Source organism: Acinonyx jubatus, chromosome E4, assembly GCF_027475565.1.
Source record: "Acinonyx jubatus isolate Ajub_Pintada_27869175 chromosome E4, VMU_Ajub_asm_v1.0, whole genome shotgun sequence".
NCBI lineage: Eukaryota > Metazoa > Chordata > Mammalia > Carnivora > Felidae > Acinonyx > Acinonyx jubatus.
This window is the reverse complement of record NC_069395.1, coordinates 54,086,074-54,098,152: the sequence shown is the minus strand read 5'-3', so window position 1 is coordinate 54,098,152 and position 12,079 is coordinate 54,086,074. Positions and strand designations below refer to the sequence as shown.

Below are 12,079 nucleotides of genomic sequence, written 5' to 3'. Positions count from 1 at the left end.
GTGATTTTTTTCCCACTAAAAAGGACATTTGTATCAGTTGATTCTAACTATAGTTCTTTTTAGAAAAGGGGTTTTCTTTTTATTTTAATTAACAAAGTTAAATTTTAAACAAATATTTTTGCCAGTAGTCAATACTTGCAAAATAATTTTGGCCCTTTCAAAATTACTAATATTATCTGAAACCAAAAACTGTGGTGAGGCAAGTGGTTATTTTTAAAGAAACCCATTTAATTGTTCTGCTTAGCCCATCTATTGTTTAGACAAAAGGTTGTTATGCAAAACTCAGTATACAAAGATGAAAATTTTTCTTTTTAAAAATTTTTTTTAATGTTTATTTATTTTTGAGACAGAGAGAGACAGAGCATGAACGGGGGAGGGTCAGAGAGAGGGAGACACAGAATCTGAAACAGGCTCCAGGCTCTGAGCGGTCAGCACAGAGCCCGACGCGGGGCTCGAACTCACGGACCGCGAGATCATGACCTGTGCCGAAGTCGGCTGCTTAACCGACTGAGCCACCCAGGCGCCCCAAGATGGAAATTTTTCAAAAATAAACATTCATAAATCTAGAAAAAATTCTCAGTTAAGATTGTTTAAATAGCAATATTCAATAATGTGTTTAAAATATATGAATATTTAATATTCGTGAACTTATCTGCTAGCAGGCAGTACAGGCCTTTAGATAGATTACAAACTAGATTGGAGTTACTATAACTTCTAGGAGGACATCAGGACAGAGTACGTAAGTTTTCAGATTTCTCTAAGAATCTTCATATCCACATTTGTTTTTACAGTTGCAGATAAAAGCTATTGTTTCAGTGCATCTTAAATGCAAATTCAGTGCCTGTCAGTTATACGAGAGGCACTTCCTCTTATTCCTCCAGATCCCAGTTATTCTTTGCTGTTATCATCCAAGTTGTTTATTGGAGATGTGGACATACACTGGTACCACACAGAAATATACTATTCGCAGCTATTGGGCTAAGTGAGAGTTAGAAACATCAGAATTAAGATAGGGTTATTATTGTTGTTGGTTATCAAGTAAGTATCTTTCAAATCCTGTGTGTGTGGTTTTTTTTCTTAATGGCTGTTTAATTTCGCAATATTACATAGTTTTGTAATTTATTATGATGTCATGTAGAGATGAAAGGAGAGTAAAAGCTGTAGGGAGAATAAAAAGGTAGTAACAGGTAAAGGAGAAGAGGGAAGGAAGAAAAAAAATGAAAATAACCTAAGCAGACAAAGTTGGGTCCTGCCTGCTTTGGCTAGTAGATCACCACTAACTGGATCAGATGAGGTTCACTGTTGTTTTGTTTGGTGGGTTGGTTTTTTGTTTGTTTTAAAACGTTTATTTATTGTTGAGAGAGAGAGAGAGAGAGAGAGAGCGCATGAGTAGGGAGAGGCAGAAAAAGAGGGAGACGGGATCCGAAGCAAGCTCTGCACTATCAGCATACAGAGCCCATGTGGGGATCGAACACACAAACCGTGAGATTATGACCTGAGCCGAAGTCTGTCCCTTAACCGACTGAGCCACCCAGGCACCCCAAGCTTCAGTGTTTTGTCCTGTATTATGGATATTTCTTACAGAGTGCAGATGTAAATAGATGCCAGCATTTGATTACAATCACAGCTCCGATCTGTAGACATCCTTCGACAGAGTCATCAACATCTTTATAGCAACTAAAATCATTCTGGATACAGATAGTCATTTATCCTGCCCAGACCAAGAAGCTCTACATGGAGAACTCAGTTCTAGGAATCCAAGCAATTATTCACATTCACCATACAGCAACACCTCAGTGACCTGGAGCTCAGTCTCTTAGGTTCTTTCAAAACAGAAACCTAATCCCTCAGGAAGTGGCCTGGGTTAGTTTTTTCTTCATTAATTCCACAATATTTACAAAGCTCCTGCTATAAGTAGGGCACTGTGCTAAGTACTAAGGATAGAACAATGAGCATATCCCCTCAGTCTCAGTCAGAAATCTCACCCAACGTTTACGGTTCGTCTCTACCGTGACCATCCCTGAGGACTCCCCATGAAGCCCACCGCCCTTGAACTCATACTTTGACTTACCAACGCATCTTACACTGGATCCTCCCCATCAGAGGATAAGCTCACAGGCAAGCCCTGTTTTTAGACTTCCTTTGTACCTCGCACAGTTCGCCTGAGACACTAAACAAGTATTTGTTGAACTAATTAATGAAATACCTGTCACCAGGCACCAAACTGCAATCTGTACTACTCTCAAAGGCTTTCCAGAGCATGCTTCTCCCATAGATACTTTTTTTTTTTTTTTTACAAGTTTGGTTGCCTGGCCCTGCAAATTAGCCTCTAATTAGCCTCTGCAAATGAGCAGTGCATGACTGGAAGTGGGGAAAGGTTTTCAGTGAGACATTCTTCATAATGTGAGGCTGGAAAATTCAAAGCTGCATTACCATGGTAACCCTATTTTCATAATGATTCACTACGAAAAAGTTAAACGATATTTTCTACTGTTTGTTTAAGGTAGTAGAGAATTGTACAACAAAAGTAAGGTGCTTAGAAAGGGGCAAGCATTGCTTATCTGTAAAAATCACTTGTGTAGATCTGTAGCATTGTACAATGCTCTCCATTGGCGAGAAGAGATTGAGCAATTAGCCAGTATGTTTATGTGCATATTTTTGCCAGGATAATGTGCATTTCTGTCATTCCACTTTAAAGAGTTGCAGTCACCTTAAGAAAATAATCTTATATGGATGGTTTCAGTGATCTTCCAAGAAACCTATCACATAATTCAGTAAGAAATTTAAGGAAAGGAAAGAGACAAAAACAAAACACATGAAAAATAAATATCCCCATAAAGCCCAGATCTTCTATAATGGCTGCTTTAAGGTATGGTGGGAATTATTTCCAATTCAACTATTTCTAGTCCTCTCACCTGTTAAAGTAGGAAGTCTTTAGGAAAAAGCTTTTAAATTAAAATTTTGTAAAACAGACTGTTTTTTGAATACTGTGCAAGTAGTTTCATAAGAAAGAAAATTACAGTATTGTTTATAAACAATTTACAGTGCTGAGCTGCTATTTTTTTATTGTTTAAGTTGCATTAGATTTCACAAAAGCTATTTGGAAAAAAAATTGCAATAGGAAGGACTGTCCATTGTATTTTTCAGAAGAAAGCTGGTTTTCACAATATTATTCACATTTTGTAAACAGCATCAATGAACCTGCACATAAAAGGTTAAATGTTTGCAGACCATTCTTTTTTGCCTCAAAGATCAGAGACAAATTACTATTTTTATTTTACATTCCCTTGATGAGGATAATGATAAACAGCTGTCACTTCAGTGCTTGGACTGCAAAGAATCCTATTGCAATCCTATAATTTAAACAAAGAAAAAAGCCATAGTCATACTCACAACAGAGCACAACAGAGAATTTGATTAGAACTGGGTCAGGGAAGAAGGAGTATTTGCTGTCTGAAATTACTCAGCTAGAAGAGAAAGGCCATGTATGCACATTTTCCCCATTTATCTTAGACGTATTAGAGAGGGTAAGTGTTTCTTCATTCTTTCTAAACTCAGGAAAGAAATTCAATTTGCGTTGTGAATTTCGTGACTCCCATCATGTCCGTGGTATTATCAGAGAAGTTCAGGTTTGCATGTGACCGCATGTTTTTCCAAAAGCAAAAGAGAATTTCAAATTGTTTTATGGGTTTTCTGGAATACTTCTCTCTCTCTCTCTTTTTTTTCCGTGTTGAGAATTAAACCATTCAGTGTTCTCCATTCACTCCAACACTTTCCCTTATTAAGTGCATCTGGTTTGAAAAAGTGAAAGTGAACGTCTTGTGCATATTTTGATGTGCAAAGAGTAAAGTAAAGTTAAATGTTTAAAAAAAAGTGTGAAATGGGAAAATTCAGTGTTTCTATATCAAAGTATGGATGATGATGTAACTTTCTTAGTGTTTCATATTTCTGCAGGTTCTTCTAAAAATACTACTTATTCTACTTTCCTCTTTTGTTTCAATAATTTGGTTTTTTATAAATATCACTACTTCGCTGACACCTTTTTTCTTTTTTACATTTATAATTTTATCTGTGAAACTAAGTTGATGTACTATGGATGTTTCACTGTTTCATAATACTTCTTGATTTTTTTTATACTTAAGGAAAAAAAAGAAATTTGTTAAAATTGAATGCCTCTGACATTTATTGAACAAATTTCAGCTCTCAGAGACTCAGCATGCTCTTCTATAGGTTGACAATAACAATGGCCCCTCCCTCCTAAGGCAGCAGTGTGGGTCTTCTATATAAAGTGCTTAGCATAGTACCTAGAACACAGCAAGTGCTCAATAAATGTTCTTGGGAGAGGTGGAATATTGAGGCTAGAATGTCATCACCTCTGACTGTTAAATACCATAACAAAATCCCAGTATATTTCAGATCAGAGAGACAAACTGAATTGTATTTTATCCATTATGGAGGTTTGTATTGTTTTATATAAAAGGTATTTTCCTCACAAGGCTGTTGGTCATCTGTTCTCATATATATATATATATATATGTATATATATATATTTATTTATCTCATATATATTTATATATAATCATATATATTTATATAATATATAATTATAGTATATATTATATATATAACATATATTATATATTATATTATAATTATATTTTTTTCATAATCATTTTATCATTCCCACTGTTATCAAGTCATAATGGATCCCAGCTCATCACCCTGGGGTTTCTCTGGTCTCCAATTCCTCTGACACATGGGCAGGCACACTTGGATACCCTGAAATGCACCAGAGCAGCCTCCTTGGTTTCGGTGAACCCTTTTGCAGTTGTTAACTCCTCCTCCCATGCATCAGGCTCTGTGCCGGGTGCTGAGAAGAGAAAGATGAATAAGACCCCAGAGCCCAGTAGGGGGAGGAGCATAAAACTAGGCTGGATATTAAATAGTAAAAGTGAATACAAGACACAGAGGAAGCACAGAGCAGGGGAGTGTTGGGGGTCTGGGGGCCATCAGGAGCTTGTCCGGAAGAGGTGATGATGGAGCAAGGCTCTGAAAGATAAAAGTTCTTCACAGGTGGGAGGGAGGGTTCCAGGCAAAGGGGACTAGCTTGCAGAACACATGGAGGTGTAAAAAAAAATACATTTTCCATTTTTATATTGCTTGAATTGAAAATGTTTTATGCTCAAATTTTTCACCTTGAATTTTCATAACGTATGTTGAGGGTCCAGCAGCTCTCTAACTCTATTCCATGAACATTGAGAAAAGAAAGAAGCTGACATTCGTTGAGGCCCTTGGCTAGGTCATCTCATATGTGTTATCTCATTTAGCTTCCACAAGTTTTCCAGGGATGTGGGTCCCCATTTTAAAGACAGGGAGGAAGCCAGGTTCTAATTACATCAAGTAACTGAAGTGTGACCACACAACCTGTACACAACAGAGCTTGAATTTGAACCTACAGTTTCACTTTCACATACAATATCCTTAACATGACATTGCAGTTACCACTGACTCTGACAGTTTGAGCTCAGCATGGAGCACATTTGCAGTGGTTTTTATACCCTAGAAAGAAGTTTGGGAACATGACTGTTTTTTCACTGCCATGGCTAACCTTCCCTCTATCAGCCCTCTATCACTTTATGGCCTTTTTTTGCCTATTTATCCCAGATCCTATTGTGCTTTTATATCGCAAATTAATAATAAAAATAACTACATAAGACTTGATTTAGTTCTTTCTTTCATTGATCAAAAACCATTTAAAACAACTGTCCATTTTGAAACTTCCTCTTCCTTGTTGTAGTAGAGTCAGATGCCTCAGAAATGTCCTCAAACTATCACCCAGAAGCATGGGGTCATACCCTCAGGACTGGAAAAATGACTGTTGTGTTTTAGACTGAGTACATTATTTTAATAATTTTTAAAAGTACTGGATATTTCTGAGCCAGAGAAGCCTATATAAATGATTAGAACCAATTTCTATCTTTGTTATTGTTGACTTTGTGGTGTACAAATATGCCTTTCACACATGCTTATTGATTCAAAAGTAAAGTTTGTCATTTATACATCCATTTAAGCCATTTAGCACAGTGCTTTGCCTAGAACTGATTGGATGATTGAAAACCTGGCAGATCAAAGTATGTACATTTCCAAAGAAAAGTACTTCGTGTCTACAATGGAAGCAATAAATTATCCCCCCCCTTTTTTTTGCATTTGTAATTAAATCTTTCCAAATGTTAGAAAGTACCCAGACCACTAACAGTATTTGTATCATGTTCTGGGGCTTAGATGCTCCAACCTGACTTGAAATGGAGACCATTTGTTCTAAATTGATTTCAATGCCAAGCCAATAGGTCAGCCCTTAATGATGAAGATGCCATTTCAGCCCAGCCTCTGGTGGATAAGCCAAAATTAATTAACTCAAGTCCCATAGTATAGAAAACAGATGCTTCTCTCATGTTGCACAAGTAAATTCTTTGTGTATAGATGTGTTCTGTTTTATTCAAAGAATAACAAGTTGGAAGTTAAAATTGTAAGTTTTCCACAATGGAGCCAGCCTTTAGTAGTGATGACAGAAGCATGAATTTACAGAATAAATTCCAGCAAGTGCATGGAAAAATGAATTATTCTCTATATCTCTTACTTTGGCCCCGGGCCAGGCTTAGGAGATTTAGTTTTAAAACCTGGGCCGATCCAAATGCTGATCCATCCCAGAACAGACCTAGGAGTTCCAGAACAACACCAAGGTTATTTCTAATCTATTGAATCCCTAAGAGACCGCTCCCAGAGGTTTACATCCGCATCATTCACTTGGATTCAGTTCTTTGGCCAGCTTGCAAATGGCTTAAGATTAGATTGTTCTCTAGAGGTATGTTGTTAGGTGCACTGTTTATCTGGTTATTCATCTCAGTATTCACTCAGAACTAGAATAGTTGCTTTTCCTAGGCTGTGGCTCGCCGAAAGTAGAATAATAACTTCCTGGTTCTGATCTTTTTTCGGAATTAATGGGTATGTTTAAGATAAAGATGTTACCATCTAGTAATATAACTCCAAATATAGTCATCAGAAGTTGATCATCTGATAATGTATGGTATTTTTTTCTTCTGAACGAATGTGAAACAATCCATGTTTTCTTTCCTTTCTGTTAGACTGAAAATGATGATAATGGCCAGGCAGAAAACTTTTCCATGGACCCACAGTTGGAGAGGCAAGTGGAGACCATTCGCAACCTCGTAGACTCCTACATGTCTATCATCAACAAATGTATCCGAGATCTAATTCCAAAAACAATAATGCACCTTATGATCAACAATGTAAGTGACTATAAACTGTCTCATTTTAACTTCTAACCTATCTTAGTATGGAAACTGCTCATAGTCTCATCAGTTTCTTTATGCTATTTTCTGGATGGTTGAAATACCTATTACCCAGGTTCATCATTTTCTATTACAATTGGTTAAGTGACTAACCAGAGAAAGAGGATTCAGGAAAGCAAACATGAAACTTCTAGCCACAGTGCTGTGGTATTTCCTACTGCCTATCTCTTGAAAAGTATGCATTTGCTCACAATAAAGCAGAGCAAGAATACTGTAGCTATAGTCGGGGCGTAAGTTAATTGCAAAGGCAACAATAAAACCAGATGCCCCGGCTCCTAGATTTTGAGATTAAAGGCAAAAGATATTTATTTTTTTCTACACACATAGACATAAAATATATTAACATGGTTATTTTTTCACCTTCTAAAACCTATGGAATGCTATTTTAACCTGGGAAATGGCTTTTTGCCCTATCCCCTTGGATTAAAAGTCAGTCAACTTTTCTAAAGTAATGATGATATTGCCACAGATCTTAAAGTGCCTGCTACACTAGCCCTCAATCGATCTGTATCATGTAGAATCTTTCCTTTTTCATGGTTATTTTTATAGTAGTCAGGATATGATACTTAAATTATGGTCTAGTTTGGTTCTCTGGGTAGCTAGTTTATTAAAGTACAAGTTATATCCCAAGTTATTTGAGAAATTATCTTTTAGATAAGATAGGCTGTAATGGGGTGCCTTATAACAGGCTTTTCTGACTCTTGAAAAGGAGATACCAGCATTTTTAGTTCTAGCAATCTTCTAGGGCACCTTTTTATTTAAATCAATGATATATTATGAGCATTTGGTTGTAACAAATAAAAATTAGCTGGCAAAGGTACTAAAAAGAACCCCTTGCTAGAACTTAGGAGAAACCTGTATTCTAAGCCTGGCTCTGCTACAAACTCTGTTGACCTAAAGACAAATCAGTTAACTTCTTTGCATCTAGGTCCTCCATATGTAAAACACTAATCATAGAAAAAGTACCCGGCTTAGGGATTTATTCCAGAAGATAATATATATGGAAATACGATGAAAAATATACTTGTAAGAAAGCAGTGTGGCTGGCTGCCTATATAAGAACTATAAAAAGCCTTTATCCATATTTCAGGATTTATTTCAAAATTGTGTTTGTAAATATGACCTTCTGTTGTTGTTCATGGTCTATTCATTCCTTGAATAAAGGTTTCCTTGAAGAAACCCCTTGAAGGAAACCCTTCTTGAAGAAACCCTAAGCACCCATGGTTTTTACCTAACTCCATTCCCAGACACATTTTTGCATATTCAACCAAGGTTAGTAGGATACTTGGAAGTATCAGCAGTAGGTAAGCAATATATTGGAAATTTGCAAACTATGAATTGTATTCTTAAGCTTAGTCAGCAGCCTACTGTGTGACCTGAAGCAAATTATTTGGGCCCTCTGAACTGAAGTCAGTCACTTCTAAAATTACGGTAAGAACAAGGAGCTGCCTCACTGTATTGTCAGAGAACATAATAAATGCAACTATATGCCATTTTGAAAAATATAAAGTACTAAACAAATAGTCTGTGTATTTTTAAAATTACCCTCTTAACTTTGCTTAAATGAGTTCAGGTTGTTTTGCCGTGGTATATCCAGGCACTTGCTTATTTAAACATTTTCCTGATTAAGTATCATTTATCTTTTCACAATTTTATCGTAAGTCATTAGTGCTGCCATCAGTTCAAACACTAGGTTGCTCTGCGCTATATTAAATCATCAGCACAGGAAATAGCACTTCCTGTCTAGAGCTGTAAGGAGTAGCCTGACACTAATTAGTTAAAAGGAGGAAAAAAAAATGACTCTCTCACAAATCCATCCTACTTTCACCTTCTCAAGAAACACACACACACATACACAAAGAAACGTGGGAGTAATTGCCCTCACCCCTCACCGGTGTGCTTGTTGGCTTTAATGAAATGGCTAAACCCCCACCTCCAGGGCATAATCCATGGAGGCAGAGCTCTTGGAACTGTCTTGAGAGAGACCTTGCAGAATGATGAGAATGAAGACTTCAATTCTGACCTGATCGGCACGGTCAGACCTTGACATGGAGGTTAATAAGAATGTGGAGAAAACGGAAACATCATGTAATGCCAGATTCTTACGAAATTATGGTTATCTTTCTTTGAAATTTAACTTTTTGTATCTGTCAGAAAATAGTTTTACGTATCTCAGATGACCACTTTCCCTTGAGTATTATTTTATCTGTGTTTTTACTGTGTATATAAGAATATATAGTTTTTTATATATTTGATCATTATATATGTAAAAATGTAAAAAAATGGCTCTTTTTAAGTGCCATATTCTCATAGCATCTTTTTGTGCAGAATGTCTGAGCCCTTTTTGTTCATTCTGGAAGTGTTCTATTGAGTACAGGGAAGAGAAACATGGTGGACGCCCAGCCCCGTGTCATGCACATATGTTGATTTTTTATTCACTTTAAGGTGCAGAGGTCTTCAAGGTAGAGAATTAATCATAGAATCACAGCTAGAAAACAAATACCTTGACTGCTCATTCTAAATTCCATTCACTTAACCCTGCTGTTTCTGGAAATGGCTTTGGGTAGACGCTCCAGAACCAATAAATGCCTGAAACGGGGTCCTCTGCCTGTGGACAGTCACCATGGAAGGTGGTGCTGTGGCCTTTCCTCTTTGAAATGCGAATGGCTGCTCTGCCTTCTGAAAAAGAATATGTTTCAGCCAACTTTTATAAAGTTCAGAATTTGGTGGGCAGTTTCCTTTGAAAGTTTACATTAAGTGTTCTGCCACTCAAGTCTCCATATGGAATTATTTAAGAAGTTTAAAGCCAGCAATAAATGCCTTGCCTCAGACATACTGTAAGCCTTTGTCTATTGAAGGGCAGCAGCTGTTTCATTGCTTAAGCATACTAGGTAACAGCGGCACAAAGAAATAGCACGTTTATGACAGCCGGTCCTTCTGGTCAGGCTACAGTCGAAGCAGCAGACTTTTGTTCAGGACACACATTAACACCCCATGGCAAGCACAGTTTGATGGCCTCTCCTCTGCAGCTCACTCCACCGGAAGATTCGCCATCAGAAAATCAAGAAAGGGGATCCAGCTTGATTGTAAAAGTGTGACTGGCAAAGTGGTCCACAATTCTGTGTCGGGACCCATAGGACAGCCACCCACTGGGTACCCATTATTTTGCCCAGATTATAAATGAAGAAACTGAGCCTCCGAGAGGTTAAGTGACTTTCCCAGGGTCACACAGCTAGGGCTGGCAGGGTCAAGATGAAAATCCAGATCCTCCCATTTGCAGTCTGAGGGTCTGTCCCTTTTAACGTCCATTAATGCATATGGCGAGGTTAGGAAAACTAAATACAGCTCAACCTTCTCAAACTAGGGGACTCCTATCCCCACAGCACATACCTGGTGTATCTTCCCAGAAGGTTCATTTACTCAAAGATTTCATTAGGGGTTGTTTGAATATGAGAAGCAATGTTTTACATCTTAACTAGAAATTCAAGCAAACCCAGATAATACAAAATAGAACATAAAGTTTTTATGAAACTTTTTAAGAACCAAATATGAAGCCTAGAGGCGTTTCACACTTGGAGTGTGTGCTGCTCCTGGACCCCCGGAGATCCACATCCACTCTCCTTGGCCATTGGCACTTTGCTGGAAAATTAGTAACATGTGCCCTAGTTTCAGAACTCACTGTAACTTTCGTGTGTATGAAGTAGAGTGTTATTTCAAATGTTCATTATTTGAGGTGAAAGTACACCTTAAATACCAGGACACTGAGTTTGTTTCCGCGGGTCAAGAACTCAGCATCCTGCTCAAGAAACAGATCGGGACCAGGGTCCAGAAGCCCCCCTCGTGTTTCCCCTCCCCCCCACCTCCATTACATCCCCCCCCAAGGGTAACTCTCCTGATTTTTTACAGCATAGGGTGCTGCCTGTTCTCGAACTATGGAATCATATATAGTGCGTGCTTGTTGGTATCTAACTTCTGCTTGACGTTATGTTTGTGAGTCAAAGGATGTTGCTTTTTAAAGAAGGGAAACGTCATTGGTCTCTAGCAGAACTAAATCCCTGAGAAATGGAAAGGAAGCTAAAGCAGACATGAAAGAACTGTGAGAGCTCAAAAAATCACAAGCTTGTCACCAAGCCCTTTTCCCAAAGTAAGCACGTTTACACTTCTCAGTTACGTTTTTTACATACTTACCCGTGTGACCGCGAGCAGTCACAGACTGCAGCCCTCCCGTCTAGAGACGGAGAGACCTTAAGGAAACGGTCTTCTTAGTAACAGAATTATGTGACAATTCTGGGAATGTCCCTTCCATTTGTGAAGGTCTTAAAATGGTCTTAGTTATGAAGACAAAAAAAGGTCTAAGATGCAAACCTATCACAGGTTGATAGAGAGGGGTTAAAGTAAGAAAGAGGGGGAAACATGTGGAAGGTTTTTAATGACCTAACATTCCTCTACTCTGAGCAGAACGACATGGCACAGTCATGCCTGTTTACCTAGCATGTGGAGTCTGAACTGCAGTGAGGTTTTGTGTATGAGGATTTTTTTGTGGACTGTGCCAAGATGTATAGGTTATAAGGTGCTATAATTAATTAAAAACATAAATATTATTTCAAGTCTTACATCCAAGTATAATTCGTCTATGTCACCTTCTGTGAGGTACATTCCAAATGCCATCATCTCAAAGGGATCTACTTGACCTCAATTGTCGTGCAGAA

General features: G+C 37.8%; 1 protein-coding gene across 1 annotated transcript in view; it reads left to right on the top strand.

Moving 5' to 3' along the window:
• Positions 1 to 12,079, top strand: part of DNM3 (dynamin 3) — a 575,248-nt gene that overhangs the window by 536,591 nt on the left and 26,578 nt on the right. Inside the window, exon 23 of the mRNA XM_027046371.2 lies at positions 7,143 to 7,307. Coding sequence (XP_026902172.1) covers positions 7,143 to 7,307 — 165 coding nt within the window. The remainder of the gene's footprint in view (positions 1 to 7,142; positions 7,308 to 12,079) is intronic.